The 22,293-nt window shown below is 33.2% G+C and overlaps 2 protein-coding genes across 2 annotated transcripts; both read left to right on the top strand.

The window, feature by feature from the left end:
- Positions 1–5,786: 5,786 nt before the first annotated feature.
- Positions 5,787–8,079, top strand: LOC125815977 (cucumber peeling cupredoxin-like). Its single transcript, XM_049495554.1, has 2 exons — positions 5,787–6,056; positions 7,469–8,079. The coding sequence occupies exons 1-2, from the start codon at positions 5,846–5,848 to the stop codon at positions 7,903–7,905; spliced, it is 648 nt and encodes a 215-aa protein (XP_049351511.1). The 5' UTR covers positions 5,787–5,845; the 3' UTR covers positions 7,906–8,079.
- A 495-nt stretch (positions 8,080–8,574) lies between these two features.
- Positions 8,575–22,125, top strand: LOC125815965 (calcium-dependent lipid-binding protein-like). The gene is made up of 12 exons (XM_049495544.1): positions 8,575–8,831; positions 8,984–9,119; positions 9,917–10,018; positions 10,784–10,834; positions 15,987–16,107; positions 17,310–17,431; positions 17,539–17,637; positions 19,881–19,961; positions 20,051–20,136; positions 20,735–20,960; positions 21,085–21,252; positions 21,572–22,125. Exons 2-12 carry the CDS (start codon positions 9,015–9,017, stop codon positions 21,932–21,934), a joined length of 1,524 nt encoding a protein of 507 aa, XP_049351501.1. The 5' UTR covers positions 8,575–8,831; positions 8,984–9,014; the 3' UTR covers positions 21,935–22,125.
- Positions 22,126–22,293: the final 168 nt, after the last annotated feature.

Below are 22,293 nucleotides of genomic sequence, written 5' to 3'. Positions count from 1 at the left end.
CCATTTGCCTAATTTTCAATATTTTCTTTCTTTTTCCTTTTTTCTATTTTTGGGTTTGGGTACCTAATTACACATTATTTATTTCTTCAATCTTCTTTTTAATGGTCAAAATTTTATTAGCTCATTGAATTTTTCTCATGTACATTTTATGTATCAAGTAAATTGAATTAATGACTTAAATCTTTATTAATCAGATTTTTTATTAAATTTAATTAATGTTATTATCTGATAAAAGTAAAAGTGGATAGAAATAATATATATGGACGTGTGATATTTACTAAAACATAATAATTCTTCTTTTTCACAAGGTGAAATATTTTTGTTATTTGTAAGAGTAATTAATTATTATGTTGAATTTCGTAGGTTAGATATTTATTATTTATTTTATCTTATTTACGTACCCTTTATTGTGGTTATAATCATGACAGTATGTACTAACCTATTGATTAAATTAAATACAATTTATATAGTTCAAAACTTGATCCACTTATTTGATAGGTGATGTTGTCGTTATCAAATTATTTAAATACTATTTGTAAGACTATAACTACAGTTGAATGGTAGGTTAACTTGAAAAAGTTAAAATGTAATTATGTTGAAGTCATAAGTTTTAAAAATATACATTCAGATTAATTATCTTGAATATCTATTGTTTTTGTAATTAATTATTATGTTGAATTTCGTAGGTTAGATATTTATTATTTATTTTATCTTATCTGTGTACCCCTTATTGTGGTTATAATCATGACAGTATGTACTAACCTATTGATTAAATTAAAATATACAATTTATACAGTTCAAAACTTGATCCACTTATTTGATAGGTGATGTTGTCGTTGTCAAATTATTTAAATACTATTTGAAAGACTATACTACAGTTGAATGGTAGGTTAACTTGAAAAAGTTAAAATGTAATTATGTTGAAGTCATAAGTTTTAAAAATATACATTCAGATTAATTATCTTGAATATCTATCCTTTTTGTTATTTTGATGAATTGTTAATAGGGGATTTAATATACACATTTTATTACATTTGAGTGCGTAAAATATAAATTTTAATCTAAATATCTACAAAAAAATATATATTTTAATATTAAGAAAGTGAAATTTTTGTATTTGTATATTAATATGGAGTTAATTTATGTTTTGAAGTATAATAATAAACACGAAAATAAATATTTAATAAAGAGTAAGTATGAAAAAATATGCATATTTGTATTTAAGATATTTGATTTGTATAAGATAGATTAATTATTTTTTTATGTTTTTAGAGTCGAGTCTTCTCGTTGTATTGGGTAAGGAAATAATTATTTTTTATTTCTTTTATAAGTAAAAAATTTATTACTATCAAATGTGATAATTATTACTTACCAAGAAAAAAAAACTGTGGGCAATGGACACGGGAGGATCTTGGTGTATGGGTAAGGGTGCCATGGCATTCACTGACCTCGGTTAAAATTTTATATATGTGTGTATAAGTATAATATATTGAATATATATTTCACTTGGCACCCTATGAACATTATGTTAAATGGTGCATCTGGTAAAGGGCATAGTTCTAAATGTGGGGACGAGAGGGAGTTGCTCGGATGGTAAGCATCCCTCACTTTCAACCCGAAAGTTGCGAGTTTGAGTCACCAAGGGAGCAAAAGGCGTGAGAGCTCTAGGGATGGTTAAAAAAAAATTAAAAAAATAGTTCTAAATGTGAGTATTGAGGGTTTGAACCCCTTGGCAACACTATTTTTTTTATCCTTTGCTTGTGCGAAGGGCTTTCAGCTCTTCCTCTTTTTTTACCTCTCTTTTTTTGTCTTTGCTTCGATTTCTCGCCCCCTCAATTAGTTCCTTTATTTGCTACTCCTTATTTAATTGATACGAATGTTGTGTGATATTCTATATTAATTACAGATCAATATTAAATTTTGAACGTCACATAAATATTAATAAAAACATGTTTAAATATTTTTTAGTTTTTTTTAAAAAAAAAGTTCTTAAAATGATGAATATTATTATGTAAGCTTTTGAATTTAAAGGTTCTTTCAATATTTAACGTCACACTAAGTGGATATAACTGGATTGAAGCTATAATTTTATTTTTATTTTCTCAACTATGTGGTATTAGATGATGATATAAATTTGAATTTTTAAGGTGAAAATCTCTTGTTTTCTCAAGGTTATAGAGAATAACGTCTCTTATTCATTAAAAAAAATTTATTAAAAAATAAACTATTTAGATGTATATCTTTAATATTAGAATATTTAAAAGAAAAAAAAATACTAAATACGTATATTTGATCAATTTATTTATTGAAATAAAAAAACTAAATAAACCAAATCATAACCTAAAATTGAAGAAACCGATCCATGTACCTATTTAGATGATATGGCACCCCTAACCTTCGAATTTTGGATCCGTCTCTGAATGGACAACTCATGCTCGCATGCACCAGGACTATATTTGCTATTTTATACAATTATTACTATGTCAAGTCTAATAAGAACCAGTCACGTGTTATAACTAGGGGTGTGCATTCGATTTTTCGGTTTGGATTTTCGATTTTTGGTTTTGTAAAAATGTAACCCAATCCGATCCAAAATAAATTTGGTTTGGTTTGGTTTTCCTCTATTCGGTTCGGCTTTTTTCGATTTGGTTATTCGGTTATGTCAATAATTAATAACATATATAACCAAAGTAATAATATTTAATCCCTTAAATATACTTTCTAATATAAATCATAAGTAAAACTTAAAACACAATACTTATAAGTATACCTATATAGATGTAATTCAAACATAAAATATAAACGTAATCATCATGAAAGGCAATAACCAAAAAGGGACAAAAGTGGTTAACTCCAACTTAATTCTAAGCCTAAACATTATATATATATATATATATATATATATAAAATATAAATAATTCATTTTTTTTTTCGGTTTTTCGGTTTTTATTTTTAAAATCCAAAACCAAACCAAAAAATCAAACAAAGTAATTTATTAATCCAAAACCAATCCGAAAAACCAAAAAACCAAAAAACCAATCCAAATAAAAATTTGGTTTGATTTGGTTTGGTTATTCGGTTTAATCCGAATAGTGCACACCCCTAGTTGTAACTTAAGCTCTCTAAATTTCCTTTTAATTTATTGTGTACTTCGTCTTTGATATGTATTTCTTGAACCATTTTTCTCAATAAAGTATTGACCTCAATTTTTTTATTTTTAAAAGATTATAATATTCTTTTCATGTCACGAAGCAGAGATCTACAATTGCACATATATATCAGCCTAAATAAGTTCTTATATTCATCTTATAGCTCTTCTTCTGATCCCTAGTTGTATTAGTAGTTTTTCCATACAAGTTTAGCATACAAGCACATAGCAAGAAAAAGATAATTGATTGATTGACCCTCATTGCAACATAAAAGGCATTTTTTGTTTGCTAATATCATCCACTTGATCATTTTTTTTTTTAAATAAGTGTATTTTTAATAGCCTAATACAAAATGAAACATCATTTAAAAGCTCACAAATGGTTACACATGATCTTTCATATACTTTTTTTAATAGAGAAGCACTCTATTTGCAACATTACATCCTCATAATATCCAAATCATTCAAAATTTGTACATCTCAAAATTCTCTCTGAGTTATAAAATAGTTATGCATGCATTATACGCATAATTTATCATTTCTGTTACATAAATCTCACCATACTTTGACAATAATAGTCTTGTTTTAGATAGAAATATATTGAATAATCATTCCCTTAGTAGCCTTTTGTCACGTCCTTAGTCTTTTACTAAGCGTACGTGCGATACTTGACAATTTGTTCACGTTTTTGTACCATTTGCTCACGATCTTGTACCATTTACTCACAATCTTGCTATGCTAATTCAGCCTAAAAATCGCTAAGAGAATGGAAGAAAGACCACAAGAGGATTCTTAGGAAGAATTATGTAGAGAACTTGTATTCATTTTTGCTTGGAGAATTTACTAACGGATGCCCCTTTATTTATACTACTAACTAGGGGTTAAAGTGTAAATAATAATTGTTACATAAGTCCATAGATATTTGCAAAATAGTCTTCTCTCTAGAATCTTCTACAATGTTAGAAAATTCCAAGGACCTTCTATACAAATCCTAAAACGCTAGGAACTTCTATAGGAACTTCTATGGGCAAGCCTTTCTCATATGTAAGTCATTCACATGGACAACTTCGTGACATGTGGCGCTTATATGGCATGATAACATGACGGGTCATCACACTTTGATAAACAAAATTCATCCTAGAGTGTTTTTGGTATTTATCGTAGCTTTCCCTTAATTTGTTCCTTTTCTGAGCTAAACTCCTCTATCATGTTTCTATATGCCATTAAGAGAAATCACTTTGCACAATTCACAATCATAAAATCGATTCTGCACAAAAAAATATATCTATATTCACTTTTATTCAGCACAAACAGTAACTGAGTTACCGTGAGAGCCGATGCACTATTGGCCCATAGACACCTTCCGTACAAAAACACAATTTATTGGACCACTTTCTCGAATAAAATAAAGATTTGAGGCCAACGAATTTGGACAAATAATAGAACATACGAATTCAATTGAATTTTTTCGGCATTAAAAAAAGGAAAGATTACATAAATGCACAACTTAAGATATCATAATCTCTAAGATTCCTTATCATTTAAAAAAAAATACAAAAATTCCCTCTTGAATACATTCTTATCCCCTATCAGATACATCTATATCCCCTCTCGGATACATTTCTCCCATTAAGTAATGTATCAGACGACCAAGAAATATATCCCAGAGCAATGAAAGATTCAGAATTTTTGTAATTGAAGAAACTTTCGGGATAAGATGTAATTAACCCCCAAATGTATGGAATTTGTGTAAGTTTCTCTTATAAAAAACTTTGTTTTCCAAGAAACAACTTGTGCTAACATATATGACGAAAAACAAAATAATATGTCATGAGATCAATGGTGTGCATCGGTTGATCGGCTCGATTCAGTTTTATGTATTATCGGTTCGATTTATTAATTTTCAATTTTTAATTACATCAAATCTATAATTTATTTTATTGATTTATCAGTTTTTGGTCGTTAACGGTTCGATTTTCGATTTACCCAATAAGAAAATGTTCATAAAATAAATATATGACTTCTCACTTCTTTAACAATTTAACCCGATACAGTGAAACAAGAAAATCGACTGCAAATGCTTTGATATAGTGAAACAAGAAAGAAAATGAAAAATTGCATAAAAAATACCAGATGTAGTAGGAAGACTATAATTACATGTTACAACCAAAAGTCTGAAATAGAAGTATATGAAGTATGAAGTGTGTAGATAGTAGTGTAAAGTATGGATACAATGTTAAGTCATGTTAAATTAGGACTTTAGGAGTAATATTTAATATTTATGAAGGGTAAAATAGTAAATCACTATCATCTTAATAGGTTATCAGCTTCCTCAATAGTAAAAACCGAACTCAATATTTTATTTTATTTTACAAAATCATTAAAAGTTCGTCAATCTAATAACACTTTTTTTCAATTTAATTTATTAATCGATTTGATTTTTGCATAACTCTAGGTTGATTTGTCTAAAAGAAAGGAAGAGAGTAGCATCACTTAGCATTTCCCTTTTGAGCACCACACTAGCTGTGGTCCAGTACCAGTACCATGTGGTCGCATAATAATAATAATAAAAGAATTACGTGTCTGACCGTCTCATCATGTTATTCTCTATACCTTACCTATGTCACGATTACAACTTCACATTTATTTTTCAGATCGTCAAACGTTAGTAGTAACAACTCTGCCCATTGTTTCCACATGACCATGGCGGTGGTTGATTCCATGGTCTTCCTTTTCCTGTTACCGGTGGCTCTGTTCTTTAACTCGGCAGCTTCACAGTCAACCGGATATACAAACCATACTGTTGGTGGTTCAGCTGGTTGGTTCTTTGACGTCAACACTCAAAAGGCTTCTGCTGATTACTCTGCTTGGGCTGCTAAACAGACCTTTAATCTTGGTGACACTTTGGGTGAGTTCTTTTTTTGATATTTTTGAGCACCCTTTTGGGTGTTTCTTGATCGATGGGTTTAGTCATATCTAGAGTTGATTTCTCCATTAATAGTTATTATATCATAAAGTCACTATCTTTGTTGAAGAAAACTGAAATCAAGAAACTTTAATTAACTGAGTTTTTGAGCAATTTTAGGGAGAAAAAGGGAAAGAAGGGTGATTTTTGTTTATTGAATCTGCTTGTGCATTTTGGGGGAGATAAACTTGTTTAACGAACTTATAATGACAGCTATTAGTAAAACAGTGACTGATCTGTATTAATGTCAAAGAATGTACATATTTATGTTCCGTTTGTATCATTGTCCAGTGGTACATTGCATTCGATGACTCAAGTTCTTGGATCCATCTTTGTATCTAAGGCAAGTTGTATAGATCTTAGTGAAGACTGGAGAGTCTTGAGAGATTAGAAGTTTCTTAATTTGTGTGGTTCGTGCCAATTAATTTGAGGTGTTTGATAAGTTCTTGTAGTTTTTTATTAGGTCTTACGTTCCGTGATCCTGAAATCCTAATGGCTTCTAAGCTGAAGAATGCTAAGCATATCTGTTGCTACATCTCTTCACATATCTCATGTTATAGGCTTCTCTGTTTGGTAGAGTAGAGCAGATCAGTGGTACACAATCTTTGTTGATGATAGATCTTGTACTTTATTCCTTGCATTTTTTGATTTCTCAGATCTCGAAAATTAGTACATAAATTTAAGACCACTGGCCTGGGAAGTTACAATATGCGTTGGATCATAGGTTCTGATGGAAGGAGGATGCAGATTTAAGTCGGAGAAAGATATCTTCGTGGAGTAAAATGATGGTTGAGATGTTTTGCTAGATTGCTCTTTCTTTCTGCATGTGGTAATAACATAAACAGATTTGGGTATTGTAGAGACTATAGAGAGTTCAATGTTCCCTTGACCACAAATTGTTGCATTGCCCAATTCTACTGATGGGTATAGTTAAATGAGCAAGAATTTTCAGAATATCACATTGAACTAACTGATATTCTTAACTAGAAAAATGAAACTAACTAAATTTTATTAGTATCCCGCCAACGTTCTGCCACCATAATCCCTCAAACAAATGCTGATTAAAGAAAGTTCGAAGATTATATGCAACTTGAGAAAAATGGACTCCTGGCTTGTTTTTGTTGCTAGAATCTTCATTTGATATTTTAAGATGAAGTTAATTGTAATGGGGTGATTTCTTATTTCAGTCACGTCATCTGATCCACTATCTCCAAATATGCTGTGAAAGATTAGATTCAAAGTAAGATGAAATATAAGACGTAGTAGTGAGTTGAAATGAAATGGAGTTTGGTACATAGTTAATGATTTGCTCACAGTTACTGCTATTCTGATTTGTTTTGTATTTATGTGTTCAGTATTCAATACAAACACCAACCAGACAGTTATTCAAACTTACAATGCAACCACATATAGGAACTGCACCGCGGATTATGCTTCAGATGATGACACATTTCAGTATCAAGGAGGCAGCAATGAATTTGGTAAAGCGATGACAATCACTGTTTCATTGACCCTCGAGGGCCAACAATACTATTTCTCTGAAGCTGATGATGGGAGTCAGTGCCTGAATGGCATGGCATTCGATATCAAAGTGAGGCATGGCATGGGACTTCCTCCGAGCCTCAACCAACCACCTCCTCCACCCTATGTGGAACCGCCATCCACAGTCGAAGATGCTGAGTCACCACCTATCACCGTGGTAACCAGCAGCCCTAACGGTGGTGTGAGGAGCAGTGCTAGACTCTTCTTGGCAGTTTTTGTACTTGTGATGTTGGTGTTGCATTTGGTCTAAGGTGGAAAACTATACTTCCTAGTTCCAAGACAGATTTGAAAGTTGGAGCTATCCATATATTTATTGCTTAGAAATGAGAGAAAGAAAGGAGTTAATTCAAATTATTACAGGTTTTTGTATTGTAGTAACATATTTATCTATCACATTTTTCATTCAATTGTCCTGTATTTACCACAGGCTGTTACATGGAGAAATCTATTGAGATAATTTTTTATCCAATTTTTGATTGATTGAGAGATGCTTGTTAGCCCCAAACAAGGATCCAAAATCCAAGTGGTAGGGATATCATACATACCACTAGTAAGACAAATGAATCTTTCAATCATTGAGGAACATCACCTATGATAAGTATCAAGCATTCAATTTGGTGACCCCAAAATATAGGGGGTATGCCTACAAAACCCAAAAGTTTTATTCTCTTAATATTCAAAAATTAAGATAGGATTAATTTAATTTCTTTTATAAATATCGTAAAGTTTTAAAATTAAAATCTTCATTATAATTGATAGATAAAATATATTTTAATATTTTTGTGAGGCACGTAAAAGAGAAAGTGAATAAATAAAATTGATGGAGAAAGTAAAACGGACAAAGAAGAAGAAAATGAGAAGTCAAGACAAATCTAAAAATTGATTGCAGAGAGAGACAAAGCAAAGAAAGAGGAAAGAATGCCCTGAGTAATACGGGTAGGTAGTAAATGTAGTGCTTAAAACGTTAAATCTTCATTTTCATTAAAGTACACAATGAATTGAGTTTGATACTAATCTTTTTCTTCTTTAAACTGAAAGATTTTGTGGAGGAAAGGGATGCGAAGCAACACCATTTTAGTGGAGACCCACTTCTGAGAGTGAAACAAACAGTGATCGTTTTCTTGTCGGAGAAGCAAAAAGTTTCAGTTTTGGTGCATACCAAGATATTTTCTTGAGGTGGGGTTTGCTTGTTTTGGAACAACTTTTTGATTCTTGAAAACTTTGTTATTAACTTTATCTTCTTTCTTTGGGGTTTCTGTTAGTTTTTCTGTTTGGGGAGTTGGGATTTTTTTTCTTTCTTCTGATAATTGAGGTGTCAATGTTATTAGGGAAATTGGGTTGAAGTGATCTGAAGTAAAAATGGGGTTGATTACTGGGATTCTGACGGGGATGATCTGCGGGATAGGGTTAATGGCAGTTTGGAAGCATATGACGAGGTACAGGAGCAACAAGAGAATTGCTAAGGTATTCTCGCCATTCTCCAGATTTGAATGTTTTTCAAGTTTGTCATAACTACAATTATCCGTCAATCCTAACATTTTAACAAACTAGTTGGGGTTGGCTATTTGAATCCTCAGTATCTAGTCTACTCTGGCTGGATCCATTTCATTCCAATACTCAATAGTTTGTCTTTTAAGTCAATTTTTTAGGGTTCTGTAACTCTAAATTTTCTGGCAAATAATGGACTTATGGTAAGTATCAACCCGAGAATGGAAATTTTTCCTTTGAGGTTCTCTTTGACAATTTACTTATTATTTTCAAGTTGAAGTTTTTTGTTTTCAGGTTGTTTCTCTTTGCCCTGTAGTGTACTTCATTGCGATAAACGAGTGAGGCCATAAGAGCAATTTTGGAAAGCACACTGAAAATGGTGATAATTTTGTGTCTGTTAAGGCGACTAAGTTGTAGTTTCTACTAATGATATGTTTGTTAGTGTGTTACTTTAGAAGATGTATAGCTATATGCTTAATAGTGGAATGTTTGTTAGTTTCTGCTATTGATGTGGATAAGGTGCTTCATGGTTGCTTCCTAAGTGGTAGTATTTGGCTGCTTGATGCTCGACTTTGCTTAGATGAGGTGGTAGCTGATATTGCTCCCTGTGGTACTGCTATAAGTAGTATAAAAGCTGGGCAATGTTGTTGCTAGTGCCAAGATTTACATCCTCATCATCATGCTTGCAAACAACATTCAAATTTCTGATATGCATTTGTACTTTCTGAAGGACTGGTATTCATTTCCTTGTTATATTTTACATCTTTTTACAGGCAGTAGATGTAAAAGTAATGGGCTGCCTCTGCAGGGATGATCTAAAGAAAGTTTGTGGTGATAACTTTCCTGAATGGATATCATTCCCGGTTTATGAACAGGTTGAATGGCTTTACTTGTTTCAGTTTCGCCCTTTATTTTATTGAATCTTGTTCTTATGACACTTAGTTCATTATTTTTCCCTTTTATTGCATTGACTCTTGTACTTGTGTCACTTAGCTCATTTACTCAAGCTGAATTGTTCACTGAATTGTGAATAATCTTCTTAACATCTCCGGAAGAAAAGCTCAAAGAATTAATGCCCTCATATATATATTTTCAAACAGAAAAATCTTCCTGTCTTTGAAGAGATGCATTTTGTTCAACTGGCCTTGTTAGCTTATCGTTATGATAGGAACAAAGATTCACTTAATTCCTTCTTCTTAAAGCTAAAAGGCAACTTTCTTCACTGTGATCTAGTTACAACTAATGTTTTTTCTCAAGGAATGAAGACACTGAAGATCAGTTTTACTTGCAACAACAACATACCCAATTTAATCCTACAAGTGGAGTGTATGACTCATATAGGAGATGTGTTATATTTAGACTGTTTTTTAAAGTATATTACCCTCAAATATGGAGTAACAATACAATCTAACAAAGAAATGGGTAATTTACAGAAAAAAATATGACTATATTTACAAGAAAAGGGATCAAAAGTGTGTTGATAAACAGTAATCTCCATATCTTATCAATGTCAGTTGTGAATCTTAGTGGTTATGCATTTCTGGTGTTTTCGCAAACTTTTTCTCCATGCAATTGAAAGAAATAAACTGATACAGTAATCACGTCATTGATAATTTGTCTCATTTTATATGTCATGGCAGGTCAAATGGTTGAACAAACAGTTGAGCAAATTGTGGCCATTCATTGCTGAAGTAAGCTTTTTACCCGTCTTTAGCTATCCTGAGCAATTTTCTGCTTTGTAAACTAGTTTTGGTGTAACTTAGTATAATTGAACTTTGTTTTTTTGTTTTGGTAACTGATAAATCCCTGAGGGTTGGTGGTGTACGGTCCGAAACTTGGTGGAAAATGGAACCAATCCCCTCTACCATTCTCTACTTAAATACCAGATTTCTTTTGGTGGCAAGGTTCGAACTCGTGACATGCACCTAACCCATATATCACTTTCTAGGCACTTGCTACTAGACCAAAGCCCTCGGGGGTTTATAATCAATCTTTGCTTTCTGAGAGTGTTTAAAATCTTCCGGATATTTGGTTCACAACCAATTACAAAAGAGATTATAATACATGAATAATTATCACTGTATCACGAAATTTGTATATATGTTGTGGAATTAAAAACATGGATTTGAACTAGATTATTTTGTCAATACTGCTTAATTTAAGCATCATTCGTTAGTCACTTTGAAAAATTATGCTCGGATAGTAATCTTACTCAATAAAGGATATCGGAGTAAATAACATTTCAATTTTTATGTGGCAAATGTAACTAAATTATGTGATTTAGTTTTCTTTTAATATATCAAAACTTAAATTGTGTAACACCAAAACCAAGAATTAGCTCTCATAATCAGTAGTTCAGTACCAATGTAGAAATATTAGTATTTAAACTCAAAATTATTAGAAGTTCTTACTTTATAATTCGATCATGAGTTTTATTCCTACTATGAAAAGCTGAAAAGTAAACCCAAGAAAAATATGTTGACTCTATAAAATAAGGGTGCTTTACTTTAAGAGTAATTTTGTCATTTTAGGTGGTCTTATCGGTTTTTGCTATTAATACATTCTTCTACCCATATAAAATAATAAATAACTTAATAAATTATGTATGCATTAATTTGTGCAAGAAATGCAAATGGTAATGTTGTATCAAGAAATGCAAATGGTAATTTTCTCCTATACGAGAAACCAAAACCCCGAAATTTCTTTTTTCTTTCTAATAAATATTATTCAATGTTCTAAAAGGTTGGACGATATGTGGGGCCTAAGATCCTAGATTTTTAAAATTTTCTATTTTATATATAATAAAAGATAATAAAACAATGGATTATGAAAATACATTAGAAGTTTTAGGAATCTAAATTGATTTAAATGTTTTTGGAAATTTTAACATAAGTATCTAAGCATACTACTAAAAGTAAAAGAAAATATTTTTTATTACTGAGAAATCCTTGAGAGCCTGTACATGGTTTGAAACTCAGTGTACCTCTGCCTATCTCCACTTAAATATTCCCTCCATACTATTTTATATAATATTGTGTTTGATTGAACACAAAAGTAAGAGTTTTGAGACTTGTAGTTTAAAACAAACTATAAAAACATTTCTGTGGCTAGAAATCATTCCATTTAAGTGTAAAACAAGAAGTTTAAAGTTAAATTGTTTCTAAATATAAAATTCTGTCTGTTTTTCTGGCAAACTAAAAAGGAAGTACGTCACATTAAATGAGATAAAAGGAGTACCAAGCTTCTAGTTCGTCAGAGGGTCGAACTCGTGACATGCGCCTAACACACATATCACGTGTTGCACTCTTACCATTGAGATGAAGCCCCAGGGCATACAAAAGTATAAAATATCACAGATACAAATTAAGTACAATGTCTTACCAACCTGAACATCATACTGGAAAATCATCACAATTTACGAAAGAGATGTTATCAAGCTATACATGTACCTCCTAGTAAGTAAATAAATCATGAAAGTTCTTTGATACTACTTTTCAAAGATTATTCCTTTTAAAGTTAAATTTTAGCTTAAGGTGCTCAAATATCATATAAATTAAAAAATGACTGAAGTACAATTGGCATTCTGCTGTTCCAACAAGTAATTGCATCAAGAAACAATTATTAGTACTACGGGAAGTTAATGCAAGTTGATAGGTCCTCAATCATCGAGTACACAAGAGTAATGCTTGAAGAGTACTAGTCAGATATATTTACTCGTCAACACTTGGTAGTTGGTAGTCAAACAAACAGGTTCCATCACCCGTCAACACAAAAGGATAACATTGTCATCAGACGGAAGAGAACTTTTTTGATATTTGGTGAGAAAAAAAGATAGGGTGGGGTGATCTTGCCTTTGAACGTCAATTACTATAATTAGTCATTACTAATGCATATAATATTTTACCTATCTTATAGTGTATTATCATGAGCTTCTACTTACAGATTTGTCCCCACCAATTAAAGATAACTTATAATATGATATTTGGAATGCTCAAAGAGTAACATTTTTTCCTGATTAAGGAATCAAGTTAGATAATCAGGAAAAAACATAGAAGGCAGAACTCTGAACTAAGCCCAAAGGCTAGGTTCCTTCCCAGTCCAATATTCGAAGCATGTTAGCATTTAATTTTAACTGGAAAGAGAAAACCTAGTTTAAAGAAAGAGACTTGCTTCTCGAGACCAAGAACAAGTGATGACGTGAATACCAACTATCTATTGTGATTTGTGATAAAAGATACCGATGAGGTTTACCGGTAATAGGTTCTCAATCAGAGAATATACGAAATCTGGACTCCAATTTAGGACCCGTTTGGCCTTAGATTTCCCAAATAAAATTTGGGATTTTTTTTGGCAAATAGTGTTTGTCCATACATTTTGCTAATATTTGGCAATTTTTTTTGGCAATTTTTTTTGGCAAATAACCCAAATGCCCAAATACTAGAAAAAACTAGTATTTGGGACAGATCTCATTATTTGGGAGCTTTTAAAAATTGAAATTCTGCACTAAACTTTTATCTTTTACAAAAACACCCTTTGTAGTAGTTGCTTGCGCTGTATTCCATAATTTTTACGTGAACACCAAATGAGTGATGGAATATTCAGTGAATATGAAAGTGATGATATGGCGCTGTTGCGGCTCAGGGTAACAAAGTCATGTGCTTTGTCTACTTAATGATGCATGTTGCACTCACTCCGAACTACCACATTGCTCCAGTGTCATGGACACTACTTGTTATTTGTTGCAACGACAATCCAACTTACTTGTTGTGAAGTCATGAATCTTGCTATGTTGACGTTTCTATCTTGCTATGTAATACAAACTTATGATTAGTTTTTAAAACTTATGGGTATAGATTATATTTCTTAAAAAAATAAAATATGTTTCTCAAATACTATGGCCAAACACATGGTGAGATTTCACCTAAATCTTCACCCAAATAATATTTGCCAAAAATGTTTGGGAATCTATGACCAAATGCTAGTTTAGGGCCCGTTTGGCCATGCGATATGAAATCATGAGATGAAATTGAAATTTTGTTTGGACATGCGATATGAAATTTTTGTGTTTTATATTTTCTCATAAACATAAGAATCCAATAAGTTGTAAAACTATTAAAATAACCCCAATTGTTTATTCATTCTTACCAAATAAACAAAAAATTATAAAATTGCATAATAAATTATTACAAAGCTATTGGTTCTCTACTTAAGTAACTGTTTCATCCAACTTTAATTCAATTAAAAAAATTGAACATGAATTGTAGTGTACTAGTTTTTAATATATTCCCCTACATAGTACAAACAATCTCTTCAAGTTGAACTTGCATTAATCGATCATATGACCGAGAAGACGAACCAACATTGTTACTTTGAGTCATTTGTTGGTCAATATCATTCACAACTATATTTTCATGCTCATAGACCATAAATATTTCATCACTCCTTTGGTATTCTCGCAAATAATTATGCAACACTGCACAAGTTATGACAATTTTCACTTGTGTGTCAATATCATAATGGTTCATATCTTGTTTCACTTGTGTGCAATTACACATTTTTAGTGCATTAATATCGTACTAAAATCAAACATATTGGAAGTAGTGATTATCAAACATACATCACCAATTTTGTCCTTTTTCATATTAAATTGCTTTAAACATTTTCATATGTAGCCGAAAGAGAAGGTTTTTTTATTATGAAAAAACAAAAAAGTATTACTCCCTCCATTCTTATTTATATTCACCAAATCAATTCCTACTTTATCATTTATATTCATCAAATTTAAAGTAATAATAAAATTTATATTGATGAGAATAATAAATTTTAAAAAGTAATGATGTGATTATATATTTTATTTATATATGAAATAAATGGTTAGTAAATATAAATGTGGGGCTGTTTTAACAAAATATAAACTTATGGATCAATTTTTGTATTTAAAAATCCCAAATCATGATATGGAATTCTCATATCATGATTTTTGGAGAATATGGGATTCCATCTCATGATATGGAATCAACATGAAATCGCATGTCCAAATGTTGATTCCATATCGTGATATGGTATCGCATGGCCAAACGCCTACTTAGAGTTGCAAATGCTCAAATTTCATATTTAAGATTGAAAAAGAGTAAATGAGGAGTCAAAGATTAGCTTAGGAATTTTGATGGTGAAGGCTTATTAAGAAATCATTTTGAGCAGTTTTGTTACTCCCTTCATTTCGTTTTATGTCTTATTTTGACGAGGCACGAAATTTAAGAACACAAAAAAGTTGTTTGAATCTTGTGATCTTAAACTAAAGAGGTGTATAACATACCAAAATTACCTTTTGAATCTTCTAGTCTTAAACATGCCACCAAAATTCGTTCTGCCTAATTCATAACGAATTAAGGGTTCTTGCATGTACATGGACTTCTTACCAACATATAAATGCCTTTGAAGATTCTCCAATGCTCGGAAGCTTCTTTCTGAGTAACGATTCTGCCTTGAAGTTAAAATTCATTAGGAAGATAGATTTAGATCACAATGGAGACTGATGATCTCCTCCCCCTCCCCCCCCCCCCTCGAAATTTGATACGGCAGAACTTTTGCTTTCTATATAGCTCTTAACCCCACTGCTCTGTGCAATGGAATTTAGTTTATACTGTTATATTTCTCATCTTGCATGACAGTTATTTCGCACGGAGAATAGTATGATAATGGTCATACTTTTTTAATGGTTACACTTGCATATCAAAAGGAAAAATATCTCGTATCTCATTTGTTGTGTGTGAACCATGTTTCTTTTCCAGCCTCTGTATTGTGTTAGCCAAGACCCGATCTCTTGAATATGTCACTATGCAGGCAGGAGAGGCTATTATAAAAGAATCTGTTGAACCTCTTTTAGAAGATTATCGACCTCCTGGAATTACTTCATTGAAGTTCAGCAAATTATCATTGGGAACTGTGGCACCTAAAATAGAAGGTAGCAACATCTAAATATCATCCATGTTAAAGTAATTTATAATTCATTCCAATCAAGTCAATTATTTTAAGTTGTATAACTGTTGATCAGCAAAAAGAGTACTGAATTAGAACTCATGCTATCCAGCTTTCTTTTAATCAAGCTGCCTTTGGAAAGAAAAGGCAGTCTGCTTAGTAGGAGTTTCCACGCTGCTTCTGGTTCTCCTCATTGTGCTAATTTTCTACTCTTGAGATTCATCTGAATCTTCATATCTATCAACTTGAATTAAGTTATGGTTTTGAATCTTCTGTAGTTCATCAATGATTCAATATTCATGCCAAAAGGTTTTTGTTGAATTAAGCCATATAGGATTGAGGTTTCACGTGATAGTCACCATGGTCATTTGAGCTTTCTTGCTGGTGTCAGTTTTGTGGTTGTTTAAAAAGTCAAAAATGCAGTATCCACTCGGGTTCCGTTCGTTGTCTGAAAAGGCAGTGGAATAGTGATTTCTTTTTAGTCCTACAATATTGTGAATGCTTATTTATCAAAAGAAATACTCTGAATGCCTGAAAGGATAAAAACAATCCACTGGGTGCACTGAAGATCTAGTTAGTTGCATTTTTCCTAATATTGGTGCTATTGGGTTAACGTCTTCTCAAAGTTTGTTCTGTTTTTAGGGTATGCTGCTCTGTTTATATTGAAAACTGAAGTGAAAAGAAGTGGGACCAATTTCCCCCTTTTTTTTTTTGTAACTCCTAAACTTCTATATCATATGGCTAAGAAAATCTTCCTTCGGGGTGGCCTAGTGGTTTGAGCTTGGGACTTCCATATTGGAGGTCTCAAGTTCGAAAACCCTTGCCAACGAAAGCAAAGGGTTTCCCTTCTGGGTCGAGCTCGTCACACCAGGCTTGCCTAGTGCGGGTTACCTCTCCTATGTGGTTTGCAAGCTATTGCGTAGGAGCGGGGGTTTTACCCTGTGCGCACCCAAAGGGTAGCGGCTGCGGGTTTCCCTTGTTATCAAAAAAAAAAAAAAAAAAAAAAAATCTTCCTGGTACTACTTGCTTCATGTTGCAATTGATGGCAACAAAAAATCTGCCAAGAGCTTATCTTGTCATGGTTATTGTCACCTTCCTAGCAAGATTGCCGTGGTCGTTATATGTCTGATATTCTTTAAGAGAGTGTCCATGGTGTCACACAGCATGTTTGTTACTTAATCAATGCAGGTATTCGTGTACAGAGCCTTAAAAAAGGTCAAATCACTATGGATATAGACCTCCGATGGGGTGGTGATCCCAATATTGTCTTAGGTGTGGAAGCTGCAATGGTTGCTTCTATACCCATTCAGGTGTGTGCTAAATACTTTCACCAGTCTATTTTGCTTGGACAATTCAATGTTGACTACCTGGTTATATAGAAAGAGAGTTGCACTGACCATTGCCAAATTGGTTGCAGTTGAAAAATCTTCAAGTTTTCACTGTTATTCGTGTTATCTTCCAACTAACTGAGGAAATCCCTTGCATCTCGGCTGTTGTTGTAGCATTACTCTCTGAGGTATAGCTGAGTTCTATATGTCAATTTGCTTTCCTTTATTCTTTTGTTTCATTTCTCCTTTATGTTGTGGCCTTCTCCAATATTTTAGCTACTTTTGCTTCTTGTTATTCGTGTTATCTTCTAACTAACCGAGGAATTCCCTTGCATCCCGGCTGTTATTGTAGTGTTACTTTCTGAAGTATGGCTAAGTTCTATATGTCAGTTTGCTTTCCTATATTCTTTTGTTTCATTTCTCCCTTGTGTTGTGGCCTTCTCCAATATTTTAGCTTCCTTGGCCTCTTGTTTACTCTAGGCGGGTGGATCCTGGCATGACCCAGGAAACGCCAAACCATCTAAAGATATCCTCCCATAATCTTGTGGCTAATTTGCAATGTATCAAAATAAGGTCCATGTTTTCATCTCGCCTCCTGACAAAGGAAATATCAACTCAGGCAAACAACATTTCGTATCCTAAGATTCTTCATCGTAAAAATTACCCTTCTAGTAGCTAACCACGCGAAGAAGCACACCTTCCTCTGCACCTTAGGAATCCATGCCGAATCATGTGAAAAACCATCCTTTTTCCTTACCAGAAGTTTCTCATAGAAGGACTAATCTTTACTGATAACTAATTGTTATTCCCCAACTCCCAACTCAAAACATCGGGTTTGGTTCACATTACTTTTGAAGTAAACCTAGCAATCTTTAAAGCTCGGACATCTCCCAATCCTGGAAGTTCCTCCTAAACCTCAAATCCCAAGAAGTCCCATCCCCTTGTATCCCTCTAACTTGCTGAATAGATACTTCCCTTTGGCAAGAAACTCAGTACAAAACCGGGAATTCATCCTTAAGCACGAAACTTTGCACCACTTTTGCCCCCCAAAACTAACTCTACTCTCATGCCCAACCTCGAAAGCAATGTTATCATTAAAAACATTCCACCCCTTCATTGTGTTCCTCCATACACCACACCGAAAGGCATAGTGATCAACTTTATTCTCCACCCCCTTCCATTTCATTATATTTATCCACAATCACCCCTCTCCAAAAAGCTTCTCCTCATTAAAAGCTTCCATTTCACGATATTCATATATATATGGAACAATGTGTATTTGTTGATTGAGACAAATGATATGGAGTAAGAGTTGTGATATTTGTCATGGAAAATTGTTTTTCGTTCACTAGGAGAGAAGTAATTTTTCTCTTTTTGATGGAAAAAATCAACACACACGACATACCCAGTGTGACTGAAACTGAATACTGGAAATGAGGAAATCATTTTCTGAAGAAAAAAAATGTCTTCTATCACCTATCTATTTCGTGCTACTGAAGCACCCAACTCCTTAAAATGACTACCATGTTCTCACGGTCACTTTTAAATTTCCATGCCCAAAGTGCTCAATTCAAACTATTTGGTAAAAATAATATAGGGCTAACGTTACTGGTCCTTCCACTCTAGGTAAATATAGTACTCTTACCTTTTGCGCATAATCTCCTTTAAAATTTAGTTCTCAAGTGAACTCTTAAAAGCATTATTTTTCTTTAGAATTTGATTATTTATATTTAAATTGAAATATAAGGAAATATTTTTGCAAATATGCTCTCATGAGTTGGCCTCCATTTCTAAGTACTCCCTCCGTCCCAATTTATGTGGTACTTTTTGAATTTCAAGATTCAAAAAAATCAATCTTTGACCTTAAATTTTTTATATATGTTTTAATTATTTTGAATTGCCAATTATTATTGACTTGTAGTACTTTTTACGTAGTTTACACATATATAAATTTTATTTCAATAAATTTGAAGATTCCACGCTCAAATTTCCAATCAAACTTGAACTGTTTGACTCTCGAAAAACGAAAAGTGCCACATAAATTGGGACAAAGGGAGTATTGAACTGGATGCTAAATACTTGGCGTCTAAAGTTTAGACATGAACTGTGATAAGAGAATGTCTTGCTTCCAGGGTCACATGAACATGCAAAAACTTCAGTGTTATCAGGAGCATTTAAGTATAGTCATGCATGATAAATCATCTTGGCGCTGACTTATCTTGGTTTACTTCTATATTCTTGTTCAATATAGTTTAAATCCCCCCTTTTATTTATTTTTTATGTTACTCCCATCATATCTGATCATAGAATGGTTTTCTTTTGTTCATCGTTATCTGACGATGCCTATTCTGCCCTAAATTAGATTATTGATCTGAAGATGCTTATGTCCTGATAGATGTTAGAATGAATGATTCCGTTTTTGTTCAATCAGCCAAAACCTAGAATTGACTATGTCTTGAAGGCGGTCGGTGGAAGTTTAACAGCTCTTCCTGGACTTTCAGATATGATTGATGTGAGTGTCAACATCTTCTCTAACAGTACTCTTTCTTATTTCTAGTGTTCCCATTTTTGAATGACAATGCTGTTTTTTCTCATTGGAAGGACACTGTAAACACAATAGTGACGGATATGCTAGAATGGCCGCACAGAATTGTTGTTCCGATTGGAGGCATACCTGTGGATACTAGGTATCTTCATTTCTACGAATATTCTAGTGACCAAGCACTTCACTTATCAGTTCCTTATCTTCTTAATCCTTGTAATGTGCTAATGGGAAAAGTAGATTTTGGGTTGCTTCAGTTTGCTACTTATATACTTGCGAAAAAAACAGAAAACAAGATTGTGCATCTACTAAAGGAATGATCTGCTTGAAATCAATTCATACTGCTGTTCCTTTCCTGTCTCAATGTGAATTCAGGTGTTTCAGTTCAGAATTCAGATACATGTGAGGAAACAAAGATCAAGTGGCTTTTGGTAATTGAACACCAAAGTACTGTGGTTTGTGATCCAGTAAAACATGCATATCTTAAATTTTGAGACTGTTTTAGGTAAAAGGTCTTGCAGTGGCTTATGATCGTAGATTCACATGTTGCAATGTATTTATTTGCTTCTTCATTTTGGCCTACTGCTGTTATTTTTAATCTCTATTTCAAGCGCTTCAGCAAATTTGTTGTTGGATGGGGAATATGGACACGAGGTGACATGTCTGCAGATATAGTAGTAGTTCTTTATCTTCTCTTCATGCTTATTTTTCATCATTTGTAACCAGTATTTCCCTCCATGCAGTGATTTGGAACTTAAGCCACAAGGGAAGCTCACAGTAACTATTGTCAAGGCTAATGGCTTGAAGAACCACGAAATGATAGGAAAATCCGATCCATATGCTGTTGTACACATACGCCCACTTTTCAAGGTTAAGACAAAAACCATTGACAACAACCTAAATCCTGTCTGGGATCAGACGTTTGAATTAATTGCAGAAGACAAGGAGACCCAATCCCTATTCGTCGAGGTTTGATTTCAACAATCACATTAGTTCCTGTGCTCTGCTCTGTCTTGAATATCTACGGATGCTGTACATCCTGCTGTTTTTAGTGGATATGTGCGATAGTTGAGCTTCACGTCATTTTGAGCAGGTCTTTGATAAAGACAATATCGGGCAAGACGAGCGAATGGGTGTCGCAAAATTGCCTCTGAATGAGCTTGTAGCTGACGCTGCCAAAGAAATTGAATTAAGATTACTGCCAAAACTTGATATGCTCAAAGTCAAAGATAAGAAGGATCGGGGAACTATCACAATAAAGGTACATCAGTGATTCAGATTCATTTGTTGAGGTTTCATTGTTGCTATGCCACTATCAATCAATCAACCAAACCTGAATCCTAAACTAGTTGGGGCAGATTACATGCAATCCGATAAATCAGTAGTTTACAGCATGCATCATAGTTCAATTAGTTTTCAGTTTACTGCAACCTTAATCCTTTTTGAGGTTTGGAACCGACTATGCTATGCTTAACATTCTTTAACTGTGTATGAAATTTTCTTAACTTATTATCTCTCTTTTAACAACCAGGGTTATAGGATGGTGTGTTCGCTTGTAAAGCTTATTCATTGTGGTGCAGGTGTTGTATCATGAGTTCAACAAGGAAGAGCAGTTAGCTGCTCTGGAGGCAGAGAAGGCGATCCTAGAAGAAAGGAAGAAGCTGAAAGCAGAAGGGGTCATCGGCAGCACAATGGATGCAGTTGGTTCAGGTGTCGGTATGGTGGGAAGTGGCATTGGAGCAGGCGTGGGGTTCGTTGGAACGGGACTAGGTGCCGGTGTAGGCATAGTTGGAAGTGGCTTTGGAGCTGTTGGCAGTGGTCTAAGCAAAGCTGGAAAATTTATGGGAAGGACATTCACTGGCAGTTCAAAGAAGAATGGTTCCTCTACTCCAGTAAACTCTGTTCAAGAAAATGGTGGTGCAAAGCCACTCAAAAGTGAATAGCTATGTGAACTAGACCTCTGCCTTTTTTTCATTTTTTGAGAAACCGTTTGAATAATGAAAAATTAAGTTGGTGTTGATAGAATGGTGATAAATTATGCCAATTTGTGAAATATTTTATGGTGTTGGATTTTATGTACATCTCAAGTTGATGTAATTATTTTCATGAAAATTAAGTCAAGGTGTTATATTTATTTGTTTTCTTTGCTAGCATTGAAATAGGTATGTCAGAAAATTGTCAGCCAAAGGTTTCAGCTTTCTCGTGAACTCATTATTCTCGCCGTGACCTTACTATAAATGGAAGTGCTTTCTTGAGGTTGAGGAGGATAGAATATATGCAGATTTTGTTCCACTTTGTCCTA

Source organism: Solanum verrucosum, unplaced genomic scaffold (assembly GCF_900185275.1).
Source record: "Solanum verrucosum unplaced genomic scaffold, falcon-dt-bn FXZP01000261.1, whole genome shotgun sequence".
Classification (NCBI taxonomy): domain Eukaryota; kingdom Viridiplantae; phylum Streptophyta; class Magnoliopsida; order Solanales; family Solanaceae; genus Solanum; species Solanum verrucosum.
Note: the sequence above shows the minus strand (reverse complement) of the source record. Positions and strands in the feature narration are given on the sequence as shown.

Coding starts and splice junctions, on each gene's coding strand:
- LOC125815977 (XM_049495554.1), top strand. CDS start 5,846: ATGACCATGGCGGTGGTTGATTCCATGGTCTTCCTTTTCCTGTTACCG. Junction 6,057..7,468: donor TAATCTTGGTGACACTTTGG/GTGAGTTCTTTT, acceptor TTATGTGTTCAG/TATTCAATACAAACACCAAC.
- LOC125815965 (XM_049495544.1), top strand. CDS start 9,015: ATGGGGTTGATTACTGGGATTCTGACGGGGATGATCTGCGGGATAGGG. Junction 19,962..20,050: donor GACTTTCAGATATGATTGAT/GTGAGTGTCAAC, acceptor TCTCATTGGAAG/GACACTGTAAACACAATAGT. Junction 20,961..21,084: donor CCCAATCCCTATTCGTCGAG/GTTTGATTTCAA, acceptor CATTTTGAGCAG/GTCTTTGATAAAGACAATAT.